This window comes from Macrotis lagotis, chromosome X (genome assembly GCF_037893015.1).
Source record: "Macrotis lagotis isolate mMagLag1 chromosome X, bilby.v1.9.chrom.fasta, whole genome shotgun sequence".
In the NCBI taxonomy this organism is placed as follows: Eukaryota; Metazoa; Chordata; class Mammalia; order Peramelemorphia; family Peramelidae; genus Macrotis; species Macrotis lagotis.
The window spans coordinates 530,162,688-530,183,717 of NC_133666.1; the positions used below are offsets into that span (position 1 = coordinate 530,162,688).

General features: G+C 42.1%; 2 protein-coding genes across 6 annotated transcripts in view; one reads left to right on the forward strand and one right to left on the reverse strand.

The window, feature by feature from the left end:
• FARS2 (phenylalanyl-tRNA synthetase 2, mitochondrial) overlaps positions 1–14,959 on the reverse strand; it is a 662,046-nt gene extending 647,087 nt beyond the window's left edge. Inside the window, exon 1 of the mRNA XM_074208467.1 lies at positions 14,887–14,959. The gene's annotated coding sequence lies outside the window, so the exon portion shown is untranslated. The remainder of the gene's footprint in view (positions 1–14,886) is intronic.
• Positions 13,120–21,030, forward strand: part of LYRM4 (LYR motif containing 4) — a 228,113-nt gene continuing 220,202 nt past the window's right edge. The window contains exon 1 of one of the 5 annotated variants that reach the window (XM_074208468.1): positions 13,120–13,559. In XM_074208468.1, coding sequence (XP_074064569.1) covers positions 13,474–13,559 — 86 coding nt within the window. In that variant the 5' untranslated portion in view covers positions 13,120–13,473. Of the gene's footprint in view, positions 13,560–13,585; positions 15,122–21,030 lie in introns of those variants that run through there. The other 4 variants (XM_074208469.1, XM_074208472.1, XM_074208471.1 and 1 more) reach the window with 4 other exon arrangements.

A 21,030-nucleotide genomic window follows, 5' to 3' on the forward strand; every position in this document is an offset into this window, starting at 1 on the left:
TGAGGTCTTGATCAGATCTACAAACTATTCTGTTCCTGGTATTTTTCCTAGAGTTGTCAGGCAACCATGTCAACTGTTCTTCTACCCTTTCTGAAGCCACATGGGCTCTCAGAAAGGTGACCAAACTTCCAGGTGAAGGATCAGCCTATTGAAAAATACTCTAACAAAATCTTACCAGCAATGACTAAAAGAGAAATACCACTGTGATTGTCACAGGACTATCTATTACCTTTACTGTTAGAGAGTTGAACAATGGAGGTATCCTGGAATGCTTGGGGGACAACCTTTTCATGCCATATAACCTGGAAAATTTCAATCAGTTTTTGAATGAGCAATGGTCCCCCACCTTTAGATTTCAGCAGGAATAGAATCAGCACCAGGTCCTTTGCCACTTGAAAGTAGCCTAATTGCATTCAAAACTTCTTCATTTGTAACTTCAGCTAGGGACTGCTTTGAGGTAAGCAGTCAATGGCTTCTGCTTTCATTGATGATGGTCTGTTAAGAACACTATATGTTCAGCCCATCTCTCTAGGATCAAGTCCCTATTATTTATCAATGTGAATCCAACAGCAGAGTAGTTGAGATGCAACAAAGGTCGTTGGATCATAAATAAATTTCAGGGCATAATAAAAGCAATTTTGTTTGTTACTGTCTGCATAAAATTGAATTTCACCTGCCTTCTTACTGAGCCAAGAGTCCAGCAACTCTTTAAAATTTGCTTGGACTTTTTAATAGAATTAAATGCTGTCTTCATAGATATGGATGAATTATCCTGCTGGTAAACTCTGTGGAGTTTTTATTTTTCATTTAGCAGCTCCTGTATTTCCCTTATTATTTTCATCAAACCAGTCTTGGTGTTTGCTAGTGTTCTGGTCCAGATAAGCAAATGCAGTGCTATACCCCAGATCTCTGAAAGCTGCCTGCTCCATTTCTGCTTCACAAGACAAACTCATATGAACACAATTACAAAACACTTTTCACACAAAGTGAAATCTAAATAACTGGAAAAATGTCAATTTCTCAAGGGTAGTCTGATCTAATGTAATAAAAATGACAATTCTACCTAAATTGAATTACTTATTCAATGGCATACCAAACAACCAAAAATTATTTTATTGAGCTAAGAAAAATAGTAACAAGAATATTAAAAGAAATGATGAAAAAATAAATGGAAAGGGGACCTCAATGTACCAACCTAAAATAATTTTATAAAGAAGCAGCCATCAAAACTGTTTAGTACTGGCCAAGAAATACAGTGGTGGATCAGTGGAATCAATTAGGTACAAAAGAAATAGTAGTAAATGACCTTAATAACCTGCCTCCAGCATCTGGAATCAGAATACACAAAAACTGCCAGGAAAACTGGAAAATAGTATGGCAGAAACTAGTCCAGATCAATTTCTCACACCTTATACCAAGGTAAGATCAAAAGGGGCACAGGATTTAGATATAGTGATATCATAAACCAATTAGGAGAACACGAAATTGTTTACCTATTATGTCTATGGAAAGAGGAGAAGTTTATAGGCAAAGAAAAGATAGAGAACATTGTAATTGAAAAATGGATAAATTTGATTGCATTAAATTAAGAAGTTTTTACACAAATAAAATCAATGCAATGAAGATTAAAAGGAATGTAGTAAGGTGGGAGACAATTTTACAACCAGTGCTTATGCTAGAGGACTCATTTCAAAAATATACAAGTTGCACTCCATTTGATAAATGGACAAAAGAAATTGGGGGGGAGTCAAGATGAAAGAGTGAAGGCAGGAAATCTCAGAAGCTCTCCCCCAAACCACTTCAAATACCATTAAATTATGACTCTAATCATATTCTTGAGTAGGTTATGAAATTGTCCAACAATCCTGGAGAGTAATATGGAATTATGCCCAAAGAGTAATAAAACTGATCATACCCTTTGACGTGGCAATTCTAATTCAAAGCCCAAATCCAGAAGAAATCATAAAAAAATGGTAAAAGTCCCACATGTTCCAAAATATTCATAGCAGCTTTTTTTATTTGTTAACATTTTATGTTTTCTAATTCTATACAATAGTAATATGTACTAATTTTTTGTAAGGTTTTGAATTTTACAATTCCCCCCTTCCCCCTCACAGAAGGCAGTCTGATAGTCTTTACTTTGTTTCCATGATATACATTGATGTAAATTGAACTTTCCTTTATTACCTATTGATTCCATCTTTTTACCATATAATATCATTATATTCCACTCCTTCCTATATCCTGTCTATATATGCTCCTTCTAACAACTCTTATAAATGATGAAGTTCATATTAGTTATCAATATCTTCTTCCCATGCAGGAATACAAGCAGTTCAACATCATCAAGTTCCTCATATTTAGTCCCTCTTTTCCACTCCCTCTATAGTTCACCAGAGTCCTATACTTGGAGGTCATACTTTCTGTTCAGCTCTGGTCATCTCAGTAGGAAAGTTTGAAAGTCCCCTGTTTCATTGAAAGTCTATCTTTTCCCCTGAAAGAGGATGTTCAGTTTTGCTGGGTAGTTGATTCTTGGTTGTAAACCAAGATCTTTTGTCTACCAGAATGTCATATTCCAATCCCTATGAGCCCTTAATGTAGATGCTGCTAAATCCTGTGTAATCCTGACTATGGAGCCTCAGTAGTTGAATTGTTTGTTTCTGGCAGGTTTTAGAATTTTCTCGATTTCGGAGTTTTGGAATTTAGCTATAATATTCCTGGAAGTTTTTCTTTTGGGATCTCTTCCAGGGAGTGACTGGTGAATTTCCTTGATTTCTATTTTACCCTCTACTTCTAGGATCTCAGGGCAATTTTGCTGTATTATTTCTTGAAAAATGAAGACTAGGCTCTTTTCCTGATCATGGCTTTCAGATAGCCCAATAATTTTAAAATTATTTCTTCTGGACCTGTTTTTGAGGTCAGTTATTTTTCCAATGAGATATTTCACATTTTCTTCTAATTTTTGGCTTTTTTGGAAGAGTTTTATTTCTTCCTCATTTCTTGCAAAGTCATCAGCTTCCTTTAATTCTGTTCTGCATCTGATGGAGTTATTTTCATCATAGAGCTTCTTTATCTCCTTTTCCAGCTGTCCAATTCTGCTGTTCAAGGCATTCTTTTCCTCATTTGCCTTTTGTTTTGCTTTTTCCATTAGGCCTAAACTTTTTTTTTTAACATTATTTTCTTCAGGGTTTTTTTTTTATATCTTTCACCAAGCTTTTGATTTGGTTTTCATGATTTTTCTGCATTGCTCTCATTTCTCCTCCCAATTTTTCCTCCACATCCCTTAATTGCTTTTCAAAGTCTTTTTTGAGCTCATCTATAGTCTGAGCCCATTTTCTATTTCTCTTGGAGGTTTTGGATATGGAAGCTTTGATTTTGTCATCATATGAGTATGTCTTGATCTTCCATGGAACTAAAGTAATTCTCCATGGTCTCTTTTCTGTTTACTCATTTCCTCAGCCCAAGACAGCACTTCCAAGGCTTTGGGGTTTTGGGGGGAGGACACCCCACTGGGACCTTTACTCCTCCAAGGTCTTATGTTTTCTTGCCTGTGCTTTGATATGTAGATGGCCCCTGTACTTCCCTCTCCCTGGATCGATGAGGAGGATACTGCTATCTTAGTATGGAAACAAAAACTGCAAGCTGGATCTGACTGTAGGCAGACAGCAGAGTCCAACCCTGAGGGAGAGCAAAGAAATCTCTACAGTCTTCCCTGACTCCGTTGCTGTCTGTGGACTTTGCTTGAGGGGTACAGGCTGCTTTCTCCAGATTCTTGCTACAGATTCTACAGTCAGTTCTCCTCACTCCACACACATTCTGGCAGAGCAGGATTCTCTCTCTGCCCCTTCAAGCTGTTGCTAGTGGTCTCTGGGCTGGGCTAGGTTGTGCTACAGCTGTGAATTTTTTCCATTCCCCGGTCTTGGTAAAACACACCTTGCCCATAGAACATCTAAGTTCTCTTGGACTGGTAAAATGTATCACTCAGTCTCTGTCAGTTCTGCTAATCTAAATTTTGGCTAGTCTTCATTTGTTGGTTTTGGGGAAAGCAGTTCTTTTTGCAGTGGCAAACAATTGGAAATTGAGATGTATGCCCATCAATTGGGGAATGGTTAAACAAGTTATGGTATATGAATATTATGGAATAGTATTGTTCTATAAAGAAATCATAAATGATCTGACTCTTTTTTGGGGTAGAGGCAAGATGGTGACAAGAACAGATCCTGTCTTAGGCGCTCTCTCATAAATCTTTGAAACTAAGGCCTCTAACCAAATTTTCAAGAGACAGAACCCACAGAGGGACCCAGTGAGGCAGTTCTCCTACTCAAGGTAACCTAGAAAAGAGCAAAAAGGCTCTTTTCCCCAGGGTTGGAAGGGCAGCCTGCCAGAGGGGTGGCCCGCCAGAACAACAGAACTTCAGCCTCCCAGAGGCAGCCCCAGGACACTGGCAGCCAGGGCTCACAGAAGAGGGGGAGTTTCCTGACCTATGACCCAGGGAACACAGGGCACAAATTGGGGGAACAGCTGGGGGACCTCTGCCAGAGCACGTGGAGCCTGCCCCTCAGGGCACACAGCAAGCAGCCCAGATCCAGGAACAGAAGCAGGTGGAGCTGGTAAGTAGGAGCCCCCAGGGCATGAGCCCATTGAACCTAGGGAGCGGAGTGAAGAGAGACTGCAGAGCTCTGCCCCTGGAACAGGACTCTGGGGCTCTGACCACATTCAGATCCTTATCGCAGTCTAGGCCCCCCTTAGAACAGCAGGGGCCCCCTCCACCTCAGCCCTGTGGCAGAGGGGGGAGCATATGGTCATTCACAGACCAGGTGGGAGGACAGAGCCTCACACACTGAGATCCTTGTGGAAGTGTACCAAAAGCTCAGGAAACACCCCCCAAAAATAGGCTTAGGCTGGGAAAATGAGCAAGCAGAGAAACAAGAGGAACACCATTGGGAAATATTTTGCCTGTGAGCCCAAGAAGGATCAAAACACTCAGTCCGAAGATGAAGAAGCACAAGCTCCTGCATCTAAAGACTCCAAGAAAAACAGAAATTGGGCTTAGGCTATGACAGACCTCAAAAAAGACATTGAAAATTAAATGAGGAAGTTAGAAGAAAAACTGGGGAAAAAAAGGAGAGAGATGCAGGAAAAACATGAAGATGAAGTCAGCAGCTTAGTCAAGGAAATCCAAAAAAAATGCTGAAGAAAATAGCATGCTAAAAACCAGCTTAGGTCAAATGGATAAAACAGTTCAAAAAGTAAAAGCAAAATTGGCCAGATAGAAAAAGATATTAAAAAAACTCTCTAAGGAAAACAAATCCTTCAGACAAAAAATAGAACTCAGGGAGATTGATGAATTTACGAGAAACCAGAACTCAATACTTCAAAACCAAAAAAAAAATGAAAAATTAGAAGAAAATGTGAAACACTTCATTGAAAAAAACAACTGATATGGAAAACAGATTTAGGAAAGATAATTTTTTTTTTAGGTTTTTGCAAGGCAAATGGGGTTAAGTTGCTTGCCCAAGGCCACACAGCTAGGTAATTATTAAGTGTTTGAGACCAGATTTGAACCCAGGTACTCCTGACTCCAAGACCGGTGCTTTATCCACTGCTCCACCTAGCCTCCCCTAGGAAAGATAATTCAAAAAATTGGAATACCTGAAAGTCATGATCAGGAAAAGAGCCTTGACATCATTTTCAAAGAATTACTACAGGAAAATTGCCCTGATATCCTAAAAGCAGAGGGCAAAAGAGAAATGGAGAGAATCCAATGATTCCCCCAAGAAAGAGATCCCAAAAAATCAACCCCCAGGAATATTATAGCCAAGCTCCAGAACTCCCAAGTCAAAGAGAAAATATTACAAGCAGCCAGAAGGACACAGTTCAAATATCGTGGAGCTGCAGTCAGGATCACACAGGACTTAGCAGCAACTACATTAAAAGCTCATAGGGGTTGGAATATAATATACCAGAAGGCAAAAGAGCTTAGAATGCAGCCAAGAATCAACTACCCAGCAAGGCTGAATGTCCTCTTGCAGGGGAAAAAAGATGGACTTTCAATGAACCAGGGGAATTTCAAATGTTCCTTTTGGAATGGCCAGAGCTGAACAGAAGGTTTGACCTTCAGATACATGACTCAGGTGAAGCATGGAGATTGGAGGAGAAGGGGAAAATATGAGGGACTTGATGATGAACTGCATGTATTTCTGCATAGAAAAATGATACTGATAATACTCACATGAACCTTCTCAGTTAAGAGAGCAGGTAGAGGGAGCTTTTATAGCTGAAGCACAAGAGAAAGCAGAATTCGAAGATAAAATATGGTGTAAAAATGGAGTCAATAGAAAAAAGGGAAATGTAATGGGAGAAAGAAAAAGGAGAGGGGGAATACACCAAGATATTTCATATAATATGATTTTTCTTTATTACAATGAGCTATTGCAATGATAAGGAAGGGGGAAGGCAAGGGGAATGAGGGAAGCTTTGCTCTCATCACAGGTGGCTAGGAGAGGAAACAGCATATATACTCAATGTGGTATAGGCATCTGGAATAAGAAGGAGGGGAAGGGGGGTGATGTGAGTGATGGAGAAGAGGATGGACCATGGGGGGACAGTGGTCAGATATAACACATTTTCTTTTTTACTTCTTGCAAGGGGCTGGGATTGGAAGGCCTGTCCAGGACCATAGGGCCAGGTGGATTCTGGGCCTAAGGGGTGGTGGGAGGCTCAAGGCCTCTTGGCCCCAGGGCCAGGGATCTGTCTGCTGTGCCACTCACCTACCCTACAGCAGAGTCAGAGTGAAAAGAGAGAGAAAATATAGTACATGGTAATGGAGAAATATGAAAGGAGGGTTTTGCTATCAGTAATGGCAATGGTGGAAAAATATGGAAGTAACTTTTGCGATGAACTTATCATAAAGAATGTGATCTACCCGAGACAGTGTTGTTGGAACTAAGACTCAAGCATATTTATCATTATTGTTGTTGTTGTTATTTTGGGGGGGTGCAGGGCAAATGGGGCTGGGTGGCCTGCCTGGGGCCACATAGCAGGGTGATCTTTGGGTGTCTGAGACCGTATTTGGACCCGGATGCTCCTGGCTAAAGGGCCAATGCTCTGTTCACCACCCAGCTACCCCTACTATTATTACTATTTTATTTTATTTGGGGTATTTTTTTTTTTTGGTTTTTGCAGGGCAGTGGGGTTGGCGTGGCTTGCATGTCACACGGCTGGGTGATTGTTGGGTGTATGGGGCTGGATGTGGGCTCAGATGCTCCTAGCTCCAGGGCTGGTGCTCCATCCATTGCATCACTTGGCCATACCTACAATTATTACTATTATTTTTTTTAATTTTAATTTTTTCCCTCTCCCCTTTCACTCAAGCGAGTCTATACTTTTTTGGGGGGCAGGGGTATTTTGTTTACTCTTAAACAAGATTGTTTTATTAATGTATAAAAACATTATTTATACAAAATGAGAATAAATAAATATTCAATAAAAAAATAAATGATCTGACTCCATAGAAGCATGGAATGAATTGCAGGATCTGTTGCTGAGTGAAAGAAGCAGAAGCAAGAGAACATTTGACACATTAACAACAACACTGTAAGTTGATGAAGTTTTTTTGCTTGTTTTTACAAGACAATGGGGTTTAAGAGACTTGGGCAAGGTCAATTATTAAGTACTTATTAACTGACTCAAGGCGAATTTGAACTCAGGTTCTCCTGACTCCAGGGCTGGTACTCTACACACTGCCACCTAGCTGCCCTCCGAGTTCATCAACTTTGATGGATGCATCTCTTCTCAGTAGTTCAGAAAGGTAGGACAATGCTAATAGACCAGCTATGAATAATTCTATACCTATCCAGAAGAAGAAAAATAGAACAAAACGAAAAACCTTCAGATTCTGAGGAAAACTATATTTTTAAAAGAAATTCTCTTCTGTATAAATGACTAATCTGCAGACATGTTTAACACAAATGTGTGTGTGTGTGTGTGTGTGTGTATATATATATATATACACACACAGATACATATATGCTTATGGTCATCCACAGACCAGACCACAGGCCAAGAGAGCAGTCATAGCCTGTCATAAGATTTTGGAGGAATTGAGGGTCCTGGGAGAATGTCCCCAAAACCCTCAAAAGTTTGGGAAAGTGTGTGCTCTGCTCTGTAAGTAGAACCCCACAAAAACAAAGAGTTAAAATCAAGTCAATGACTGGGGAAATGAGAAAACAATATAAGAAAAAGAATCTGACCATAGACAATTACTTTGGACCTATGGAGGATCAAAATACACATTCAAAAGATGACAAAGGGGGTGGCTAGGTGGCAGTGGATAAAGCACCTGCCTTGGAGTCAGGAGTACCTGGGTTCAAATCCGGTCTCAGGCACTTAATAATTACCTAGCTGTGTGGCCTTGGGCAAGCCACTTAGCCCCATTCGCCTTGCAAAAACCTAAAAAACAAACAAAAAAAAGATGACAAAGTCTAAGCTTCTGCATCCAAAGCCTCCAAGAACAATAGGAATTGGTTTCAGGCTATGGAAGAACTCAAAAAAATATTTTGAAAAAAAATAAGAAAGGTATAGGAAAAATTAGGAAGAGAAAAGAGAGCAATGCAGGAAAAGCATGAAAACCAAGTCAGCAGCTTAGTCAAGGAGATACAAAAAAAAAATACTGAGGAAAATAACATCCTAAAAATTAGTTTAGGTCAAAAGCAGTCCAAAAGGTCAATGAGGAGGGAAAATGCCTTAAAAAGCAGAATTGAACAGTTGGAAAAGGAGATTACAAAAACTCTCTGAAGAAAATAATTCCTTGAAATGTAGAATGGAGAGAAGGGAAGCTGATGACTGATAAATAAAACAAAACAAAAATAATCAAAAATTAGAAGAAAATGGAAAAACAACTGACCTAGAAAACAGATCCAGTAGAAATAATTAAAAGATTATGACCAGGAAAGGATCTGAGACTTCATTTTCAAAGAAATAATCTAGGGAAAATTGTCCTGATATCCTAGATGCAGAGGGTAAAATAGAAATTGAGGGAATCCACCAATCTTACCTCCTGAGAGCCCAAAATAAAAAGTCCAAGGAATATTATAGCAAAATTCCAGTATTCTCAAGTCAAGAAGAATATTACAAGCAGCCACAAAGAAAATTTCAATTATTGTGAAGCTATAATCAGGACAACACAAAACTTAGCAGTTTCTACATTGATTATAAGGCTTAGAATATTACAGAAGACAAAAGAGCTTGGATTACAACTGAGAATCAACTACCCAGCAAAACTAAACATCCTATTTCAGGGGAAAAGATGGACATTCAATGAAATAGGGGACTTTCTAACTTTCCTGTTGAAATGACCAGAGCTAAACAGAAATTTAGATCTTCAAGTACAGGACTCAGGCAAGGCATAGAGAGGGTGGATTGGAAGGAGAAATTATGAGGGATTTAATGATGGTGAACTGCTTATATTTCTGCATGGGAAGATGATACTGATAACTCACATGAGTTTTCATTTATTAGGGCAGTTAAAAGGAGCATATATAGACAAGACACAGGAGGAAGATGAATATGAATGTATAATATATATTAAAAAGATGGATTCAATGGGCAAGAAAGGAATGCACTAGGTGAAAGGGAAAGGAGAGGTAAAATAGACTAGGATACTCCATGTAAAAGAGGTAAGAAAGGGGCAGCTAGGTGGTGCAGTCAATAGAGCACCGGCCCTGGAGTCAGGAGGACCTGAGTTCAAATTCAGCCTCAGATGCTTAAAAATTGCCTAGCTATGTGACTTTGGGCAAGTTACTTAATCCCACTGCCTTAAATAAATTTTTAAAATAATTTTAAAAGAGGCAAGAAAAAGCTTTTTCAATGGAGTGGAAAGGAGAATGGTGTGGGGAAACGAGTGAGCCTTCATTCTCATGGGAAGTGGCTCAGAGTGAAAATAACAATACAGAAATCTCTCTTACCCCAGAGGAAACAAGGAGAGGAAGGGGATGGGAAAGAGGGGAAGTGAAGTGGGGTGTAGGTTATAGAAGAGGGAGAAGATCATGGGAAAGGTTAGTCAGATACAACATACTTTTGAGGAGGGACAAGGTGAAAGATGAGAGAGAATGGAATAAATGGGACTGGGGAGGAATAGGATGGAAGTAAATACAGCTAGCAAATTATTGGGAAAATATTGAAGCAGTTTCTCTGCCAGAATTATGAGAAAGAATGTGATCTATCAAAAAGACAAAGCTCTGATGCTATCTGAATACAGGGAAAAGCAGACTTTTTCCCCCCTTATTTTTATTGAGGTTTCTTTATCTTTGTTGGGGGAGGGGGAATTATGTTTACTTTTAAAAGACCATTGTAGAAATGTGAAAAAACAATTAAATTTTTTAAGATATGAATGGCTAAGAATTCAGATGAAGAAATTAAAGCTATATAGAAAAAATGCTCTCAAGCATTATTGATTAGAGAAATGTAAACTAAAACAATTCTGAGGTGCCACTTCACACCTATCAGATGGGCCAATATATCTAAAAGTAAAATGATCACTGTTGGAAAACTGGAACATTAATGTGTTGTTGGTGGAGTTGTGAACTGATGCAACCTTTCTGGAGGGGAATTTGGAACCAAGCCCAAAGGGCAATAAAACTGTTCATACCCTATTATCCAGTAATACCACAACCAGGTCTGTATCCCAAAGAGATCATAAAAAGGGGGAAAATACCCACCTGTACAAAAATATTTATGACAGTTCTTTTTATAGTGGTAAAGAAATGGAAATTGAGGAATGCCCATCAATTGAGAAATGGCTAAACAAATTGTAGTATATGAATGTGATGTAGTACTAGTGTTCCTTAAGAAGTCATAAGTAGTCAGATTTCAGAAAAGCGGGAAAGGATTTTAGGAAGTGATGCTGAGTGAAGTGAGTAGAACCAGAAGAACATTGTATACATTAACAGCAACACTGTGTGCTGATCAACTATGGTGGACTTGTTCACCTCATTAGTACAATAATCTGATTCTTCTAAATGATTTGTGATGGAAAATACCAAAGAAACCATGAAGTCTGAATGCAGACCAAAGTTTACTATTTTCGACTTTTAAAATTTGTTTTATGCTTTATGGGTTTTTTCCCTTTCATTATTTTTTCCCCTTTTTGTTCTGATTCTGCTTTCACAATATGATTAATATAGAAAAATAGTTAACATAGCTATACAATTATAACAGTAGATTGTTCTCTCTTAAGGAGAACAGGGAGGTAAAGAAAATAATGTGAAACTAAAAAGCCTTAAAAAAATGATTGCTGAAAACTATCCTTGCATGTAGTTGCAAAAATAAATAACTAAAAAAAGAGAAAAATAGGTGCTGCAATAAACTACATTAACACCTTATATATAAAAAACGAAAGAAAAGAGCCATCTGGCTCAAAGTGAAACAACTAAAAGCCAGACATGAAAAGAGTCAGAATTCAGACTTGGGAGAGCACCACTGAGGTCCAACTCTTCACCTGCAAAGGAAAGTCATGTATTACTACCTCACTTAATTTTTCAAGCTCTACTTGAAGACCCTCCAAGTAGAGTTCTTCTACCACTGAAGCAGCCCATTCCACTCTGGGATAGTTCTCATTATGAGGAAGGAAGGAAGGGAGGCAAAGAGGAAGGAAGGAAGAAAGGAAGGAAGGAAGGATGAAGTCATAAAAGAAGGGAGAAAAGGGGGAAGAGGAGGAAGGGTTTTCTCTTTGCAACCTCATTCTGCCCTGTGGGGCAAAATAGAGTAAATCTAATCCCTTTCCCACTTGACAGACATTCAGATACATGAAACCATCTATCTTATCCACTTTGAGTCTTCTCTTCTCCAGTATCATGTATCATCCAACATCTTGCCCTGTATCAGAAAGAATGTATGATATTTTTCTCAAAGAAGACCTTGGCATCAGGGAGCTGATGCCATGACAAGTGGTGACCTGGATTTGAGTGTGGGGGTTCTGTGCTAAGTCACCAGTCTCACTTTCTCCCAGGAATACATCTCAGATCCCCTGAGAAGGCCCTGATGCCAGGGATTCAGGGTTAAACAACTTATCCAGGGCCCTCTGGTGTTGTCTCAAAAGTCCGAGGCCACATTTGGCCTTGGCTCTTCTGGACTGTAGGTTGGGGCTCCGTCCATTGACCTAGGCTCTTCCTGACTCTGGGGCCGGACTCCATCCATTGACCTAGGCTCTTCTGGACTCTGGGGCCAGACTCCGTCCATTGACCTCTGCTCTTCTGGACTCTGGGGCCAGACTACATCCATTGACCTCGGCTCTTCCCGGCTCTGGGGCCAGGCTCTGTCCATTGACCTTGGCTCTTCCTGGCTCTGGGGCCGGGCTCTGTCCATTGATCTCAGCTCTTCTGGACTCTGGGGCCGGACTCCGTCCATTCCCGGCTCTGGGGCCGGGCTCCGTCCATTGACCTCGGCTCTGCCCGGCTCTGGGGCCGGGCTCCGTCCATTGACCTCGGCTCTGCCCGGCTCTGGGGCCGGACTCAGTCCATTGACCTCGGCTCTGCCCGGCTCTGGGGCCGGGCTCTGTCCATTGACCTCGGCTCTGCCCGGCTCTGGGGCCGGGCTCCGTCCATTGACCTCGGCTCTGCCCGGCTCTGGGGCCGGACTCCGTCCATTGACCTCGGCTCTGCCCGGCTCTGGGGCCGGGCTCCGTCCATTGACCTCGGCTCTGCCCGGCTCTGGGGCCGGACTCCGTCCATTGACCTCGGCTCTGCCCGGCTCTGGGGCCGGGCTCCGTCCATTGACCTCGGCTCTGCCCGGCTCTGGGGCCGGGCTCGGGCTCCGTCCGCTCCACTCACGCAGGTGGGATCGGAGGCCGCACTTATCCTCGGGCGCAGCGGGCAGGGGCTGCTTCCCAGCAGGGATGGCCCCAGGCCCGGGCCGGGCCTGCCCGCTTCCCCTGGGACACACGGCCCCGCCCGGCTTCCAGGCCCTTAAACCCCTGGGGGCCCCAGAGCCTCGGGGGGAGGCGCCAGTGCCCTCTAGGTCCGCTCGGGCTCTGGAGGCTGTGGGAGGCGCTGGTGGCCGGCGCGGGGCTGCCCGCTGCCGCCGCCGGTTCTGCACTGCCGGCCGGCCTGGGCGCCCGCCGCGGCCCGCGGGCCGCCGGTTCCAGCTCCAGGCCCCGGGCAGGGGGCTCCGGCAGGCGGAATGCCGCCTCCGCTCGGCCTCCGCTGGCGTCCGCGCCCCCCGCTTAGCCGGCCGCGCTGCTGCCTGTTTTCTTTTGAAACCGCACCAGCGGCCCGGGAGGCCTGGGAGGGTCCGGGCAGGAGCCGGAACACCGCGGCGGGCGGAGACCGCGGCCCCGCGGCGATCCCGGGACCCCCGCCTCGGCGCTAGGCGGAACTTGGGCCCGGCCGGCTCAGGCACTGATTCCAGCCCGCCCCCCGGGGCGCGCGGGGCCTCCGGGGAAAGGACCCGTTTGTTTTCTGCCCCGCCCCCCCAAAAATGGCAGCCTCCAGTCGGGCACAAGTGCTGGATCTCTACCGGGTGATGCTGAGAGAGAGCGGCAGGTTCACGTCCTACAATTACAGGTAACCCGCAGCGGGCGCAGGCCGGCGTGGGGAGGCGGCTCGGGGCCCCCAGCTTCCCACGGAGCCCGCGCCTTCCCCGGCACGTGAGCGCCCGCGCCCGCCGGCTCCGAAGGGCGAGCCGCAGGGCAGAGCCGAGGGCGCTGGGGTGAGGCGGGGGCCCCGCCCGGGGTGTGCCCGCCGGAGTCCCAGGACCCTCCTCAGAATGGGCCCGACGCAGGGAGCCGGGCCCTGGCATGCAGTCCGCAGGTCTGGGGGCAGCCCCATGCTCCCCGGCTTGAAGCAGCAGCGCCCCTGGCCAGGGAGGGCTCTGAAGAGAGAAGTGGAGGCGGTTCCGTGAGGAAAAAGGTCCTTTCCCGCACGTGGGGTCAAGTTCTGATAACAATCATCAATAGCAGTAATGATCGCTGTGCGGAACACCGGTCATCTCCTTTGCCCCTTGCCCCCAGAATGGCCTTCATGGGAATTAGCTTTGGCAGCGTCTGGGGCATTTCTCAGTGAGGGGAGGGGAGGGGAGGTTTTTTCCTTTATAGCGTTTTACTTAAGAAGCCTAAAGCCAGCGCGGTGTCCAGAAGTACGGGGGAGGGGAAGAGAGCCGGCCCTGGGGGGGTCAGAACCTGTTGCATGTGACGGCACCCGGGGACCAGCCGGTGGCTTGTTGGGGAGCCCCCCACCGGGGCCCAGGCTTCTGCGGTAGGACCCACGAGCCAGGCAGCCCTGTCTCTTCGCTATCAGTTCAGTTACCGTGTTGTGGAGCTGAGGGGCAGACTCTTCATGCCATCATGGAGCATCGTACTCAGTTTTGAACCGAACTTTTGAAAAACAACCAAGTAGCGGTGATGATACTCAGAACCATCTAATAGAATATAACGATATTTAGCCTGATGACAATGATAGCTAACCTGGAAGGTTGCAGTTTGTGGTTCCAGAGGATAGGAGTGATTGAAGTGTGAAAATACCAGGGCAAAACTCAGCTTCCTAATAATTTAAGTTGTCCAAAAAAGAAAGAGGTTCCCGTGAGAAGTAGTGGGTTCTATGACTGGTAGTGTTCAAGCTGCAGGGGGATGGTCACTGGGCAGAATATAGTGAAGAACTGTGTAAAGGCAAAAGGTCTTTTCCAGTAAATATTCATTTTAAAAATATTAAAATAGGGGCGGCTAGATGGCACAGTGGATAGAGCACTGGCCTTGGAGTCAGGAGTACCTGAGTTCAGATGCAGCCTCAGACACTTAATAGTTACCTAGCCGTGTGGCCTTGGGAAAGCCACTTAACCCCATTGCCTTGCAAAAACTAAAAGAAAAAAAAAAAAAAATTAAATTAAAATACTTACTGTGTACTATGCTGGGGAAGAGGAACTGTTTTAGCAGGACCTGGGGACTGACCTTAAGGAATTTTCAGTCTAGGAAGAGGATCGTCCGAAACACAAAGATAACATGTTATGCAAGAAGTATATTGCCAAGTACTAAACAGCATTTTGTTTGAGGTCAACAGAAAGCTCATTACCACTGGGAGACTTTTAAAAGGCTCTGAAGGATGAAGGATTTGAGGCGGACCTTCAAGAATAGGTAAGAAAGCACTAGGCAAAGAGGAAGATGGACAATATTTCAGTCATAGGAAACAGTAGGAGCAAAAATATAGAACAGTGGTGTCAAGTTCAAATAAAAATGCAGGCTGCATATTTACTAAAGAAACCCCACAAAGCACCATTATCTGTGTTGTATTTTTATTTAATTTAAAACATTTCCAAATATACTTTAATCTGGTTCTGGCAGCACTCAAGGAATCATTCAGGCCACATGTATTGGGTATCTAAGAAAGTTGTTAGCCACATCATGTGTCCCTCATGATATAATGTAAGGAACATGGAATTTGGGAGCAATGAAACTTGAGTTTGAATCCCAATTCTCCCCCCCCCCCATTCTAATTTGATAAGATAGCATTCTGAGCCTGGAGTCATCAAGACTGGAATTCAAATTCAGCCTCAGATACTTTCTCCAGCTAAATCATTTCATCTCTCTCTGCCTCAGTTTCCTCATTTGGAAAACAGGGGGAATGGAAAGAAAAAGGGAAGAAGGAAGAATAAGTACACCTACCTCCAAAGCTTACGAGAAAAAAAAATGAAACTGTTGGTAAAACACTGTATATCTTGAAGTGAGAAATAAATGCTAATTATCTAATTTTATTGATATACTGCAGAGTTTAAACTTCATTTTTAAGAGACACTGGAGAACCACCTAAGACTTTTTAGCAGAAGTGTGACATAACTAGATTTAGGCAGAAATAAAATTAGTAAGGCAGCAGACTGAAGACCATATTAAATTTTAAAAAAAGTGAATGTGAGAAACTCCTTAGAAAATTCTGATTCAAACCCTAAACAATGATGAAGTGAACTAAGGTGGTAGCCTTATGAAGAGTTAGTTTCTAGGGATACTACAAAGGGAAAATGAAATGGAATTACTAATTTATTAGAAACTGGAGATGAGGTTCAAGGAAAAGTCAAAGATTAACCCAAGGTTTCAAGAATGAGTGATTAGGTCATTGACAGTATTTACATAAATGCATACACATCACCATCATTATGAAGTAAAAAGAAACAAATTTAGGAATAAAAATTATATTTCATTTTTAAATATTAACACTTGACCACAGCTCAGAGTAGATATGTAAACACAAAAAAATCAATATGTCCTAACCAGGTGTACTAGCCTAATTTTGTGGCTTCAGTCAGCTTTTATAAAGAGCTATGTCTCCCTGACAGATAGAGCAATACATAGAGATTTTGAGATAGTGGAAGAATACTAACACAGAGGAGAATTAGGGAAGTCAGTGAGTAAGAGGTAGCTCTTGAGCTCTGCTCTAATAGAGCTAGAAATTCTTTTTTTTTCCAGGAAAAGTATATTCACAAATGTTTATTTGCTGAATCAGGTTTTGGGGGTGACCATGGATGCACTAATGGCACATCTCCTTACAACTGAATCCTCCAAATGCATTAAGTTTTAAATATGGCTACAGATGTAGTACTAATGGTACATCCCTAAACTGGACTCTCCAAGTGAATATGCCACTGCTATTCACATACTAAGAACATGTCTGTAATCTTTCAATTCAACAGGTCTTCAAAACAGGTACTTAGCAAGTCAGGAGATACTACCTCCAACTGAACTCCTGCAGTGATGGGATGATGTTTACTCAGTCCTTAGACAGTATACTGAAATGCCTTTCAACAAGTGAAAGGCAGTATTTAATGAAATCATTGTAATTAAGTTACACAAAGTTAGGGAACTTAATATGGATTCAGTAGGACTGGCCTTTGGACAGGCTGGGGCATAACCCCCACCCCCAGAACAATTCCCCCACCCCACCAAAACCCATAACAGGTAAAAGTCATATGAAATTATTAAGTAGGCTTTCCCCAGAGTTTGGTGAAAGAAGCCAGATTTAATTAAAACTTTTCTAAGATGTGGGGCACGGGCACCTAGCCCTTGCTTTAAAAAAAAAGTTGCCTAAATCTTTTAAAATAAGCATTCAAGTATGACAGCTTAGTTGTGACTGGACTTATGGGCGAAACAGAGAGAAGGGATATTCTTATCTAGCCCCAAGCCTACCTCATCTACATAATTTCTCTATTAGAACAGCCATTCATGATCGAAATGCTCAGGTCGATGAGACCAATTAAATAGGGTTGTTATGGAACACCTACAAAAAGGAAAGGAGTTTCCTGGGCTGCTTCTGACAATAAATAAGGCGGCGGCACGGCTACTCGTTGGTGGCCTTCTTCAGGTAGGCTATCAAGTCTTGATGCCCATGAAGATCATCTTGGTGCCAGGGATGTACTTCTTGGGGTTCTCCAGGTAGTCCATCAAGGTGTCCTCGCCCCAGGTGATGCCTTTGTTCTTGTTGGCATCGGTGTAGGAGAAGCCGGCAGCCTGGCCCATCTTGCGGCCAAACAGCCCATGCAGGTTGGGGCCAGTCTTGTGCTTGCCGCCCTTCTCCAGCGTGTGGCACTGGGTGCACTTGTGCACGAAGAACTTCTTGCCCTTCTCCATGTCCCCCATGGTGGGAAATTCTAAGAGGCAAAAATGAAGAGGGCATGGGGGTTTAATGCCAAAGCTGTACAAAGGCTGGAGATGTAGTATCATATATGTGGAACTTCTAGGATACCATTTTGATTAGAATATAAGTATGTCAAAGGGAATCATTTGGAATAAGTCTGGAACACTAGTCTCTAGACTAGTTGTAAAGTGCTTCAAGTGTTAGAGGAGTTTGTACTTATTCTTGAGATAAGAAACAGGAAAATGATATGATCAAACTTGAGCTCTAAGATATTTCACTTTGGCAGCAATGTAGAAGATGGATTAAAAAGAGAAGAACATTGAAATAAGTGAAGGTTGGGAGATATTTATGGTAGGCCAGAGTAGTACCTGGTTTTAATTGATTGAATGATAGTTAAAGGGTAATGGGGAAAGGGAGCCAGTGAAGAGGGAAAGATTAAAGATGCTAGAGAGAGATAATTAATAGAGCAGAGCCCTGGAGGAGAGTGAAGGAAGGGGCTAAAGAGCCCAGTCTGGAGTGTTAGGTTTGGGAGAAGAGCAGTAAGTCCACCTTTTTCAATGAGCCCAGAGGAAAGGAAAAGAGGTCTAGTCTAGAGAAATTTTGAAGCAAGAAAGAATGTGTAGTCCATTGGTGGTAAAGAAAAATTGGAATGTTTCAATCAAGTAACTTTAACTTTTGTAAAGTAAGAAGCAAGGTCATCTGCTGAGGGTAGAGAGATGGGAGGGGAGGATAAATTTGAAACTTGAATATGAAAAAAATTTAGAGCAGTTCATTGTAGTGAGAGTTAGTTGATCTCTTAACCATTTGATTAATTTTGTCCCTCTCTCTGAGTGAAATTAAAGGTATTAAAAGTGCAGGAAAAATAGAAATTGAGGTAATATGTTAAAGTGTTAATGCATGTTAATACCCTGACATGCTTTCATAAAGTGTAAAGGAGTTTCCTTTGAGTTAAAAAGGGAGTCTGAATCTTGATTGGTCAAAGATTATCCACAATTGTAATCATACTCAAAGGACTGAACTCTTGATTTTGGAAACCGTCCTATCAGGAGTCAGTGGGTAGGCAAAAACTTAGCTCCTAAGAAGGAATTACCTCTAGTGTTTGGTTATGGAGCTGGGGAGGAAGGGATTAATCTCCTTTATCTCTCTTTCCTATCCATCAGCCAACACTTCGAAGTGATTGAAGTCCACCAAGAGGAGACCTTACATCTCATGGGGAGCAGAATCACTTACTGCCCAGAGAGACATAGAGACACAGAGAAGCAGTGACTCAAAGAAAGAAGCAGCTTCAGGGAAAATTACACTTAGCAACAGATAAGGAAAAGTGACCCTGACCCTTGGAGCCTTGCTAAACAGTTGGCCCAGATAGCTATATGAGACCTCCTTGAAGAGAGAAACACATAAGCTTAGTAGTACCTGATGTGTTAGTGCTTCTTAACTTGTACTTTGTCTTTTTTACTACATCAATCTTATTTCATTCCTTATAAATAAGGTAAAGAAGCAAAACCAAGATCTGTACCTCCAGCCCTAACCCTTCCAAACTGCTTATAGGCCCAATATATTCATTCACTTTCTTTTCTCTCAAATCCTTCCCTCCGCAACTCCTACCATCCCAACTTCATTTTTTTTTCTGGTTTTTGCAAGATAGTGGGGTTGAGTGACTTGCCCAGTGTCACACAGCTAGGTAATTAAGTGTGTGAGGCCATATTTGAACTAAGGTCCTCTTTACTCCAGGACTAGTGCTCTCCCTATCCACTGCACTACCTAGGTCTTATTATCTACAGCACCTAGTCTTTGCAACCTCAGGGTCTTCACTGTCACTCAGTCCACCTATTCAGTAAGTTGCCAAGTCTTATGGAATTGACCTGTACAACCTCTCTCTGAGGAGACAATCGTAATAGGAGTCAGTGGGTAGTCAAAAACTTAGCCCCTGAGAAGGAATTGTTCTCTACTCAGACAGCCACTACTTTGTTTGAAGTCTTCCTTTCTTGCCTGGACTACTGAAGGTCTCCCTCCCCTCAGGGTTTTTCCCACATGGTTTCCAGAAGTGATTTTCCTAAAACATAGTTGTGACCACTCAGTAAACTCCAATGACCCTCTGTTAACTTAGATTGTATATGATTCTTCTGTAGGGTATTTGTAACTCTTCACAACTTGACCTCCTCCTACATTTTCAGACTTCTAAAACTTTAGTCTACTTTTACACACTCTTGTGATCCACCTCCCTGAGCCTACTTTTCCTTCTTCACTTATGACTCTCCAGCTCCCATTTCAATGACTTTCTAGTGACTGCCCCACCCCCCCACCTCGGGCCACTTGGGAACCTTTCCCTCCTCATCTTCATTTATTTTCCTTGGTTTCATTCAAGTCTTACTCAGCTCAAATCCCACCCTCCACAGGAGACCTTTCTCCATCTCCCTACTTAGAATGACTTCTTCAAAGTTAACCTTTTATCTACATATACATAGATATTCCCTTATTAGAATATAAACCTCTTAAGGGGAATCAATTCAGTTTCAAGGATAACTTTGATAACTTTTAAAGGAAAAACTTGGTAACATGCAAGGGGAAAACAGGATTAGACTATTGCTCCCATTTCTGGGCAAAACAGGCAAAAATACATTTGAGTTAGTTTTAAAATAGAAAAAATAATAATGCCCAAAGGGATCTCTGTAGTTTTGAAATAAATCATATAAAATCTCTTATGTTTTAACAGTAAGGGAAAATGTAGTTAGTTTTTAACTTTTTAAACTTAACTTTTGCAACTACTTTCCCTTTTGGATTGGAGTATGAATTTAAGAACATTGCATGGATTTTCTTAGAATAGCCAGTTTTCCAGAAATAGCCAACAAATACAGTGTACAGGAGGGAATTTTTTTTGAATGAATTTGCTTCATCTTTTATTGTAACTAAGAACATGGTAGTTTCTTTTAGTAGAAATATTCTTCAATGTACTTTTGGCACGAGACAAACATGTTTCTCTGAATCAGAAATCCTCTAAATCCTACCCCCATATTATCACACAATTTTACAAACATCTTTTCTTCTAATGATTTGATTAATTTTGTAACAACTTAATCCTCCTTGTTGATTAGTTTTTTTAATTATGTAAGTATTTTGTTTTCCTATTATATACAATAGTTTCTACCAATCTTTTTTTGGCAAAGTTTTGAATTTTACAATTCTCCCCCTCCCCCAACAGAAGGCAATCTGATCCTCTTTACATTTGTTTCCATGAAATGCATAGACAAAGATGAATGTGTTGAGAAAAAAAAAGAGATCCAAAAAGAAGAAAGAAAATATTGGAGCTAGCAAAATTATGTAATACATAAGACAACCTTTTAAAAATTGAAGATAATAATCTTTGGTCTTCATTTAGACTCCATAGCTCCTTCTCTGGATACAGATGGTATTCTTTATCACG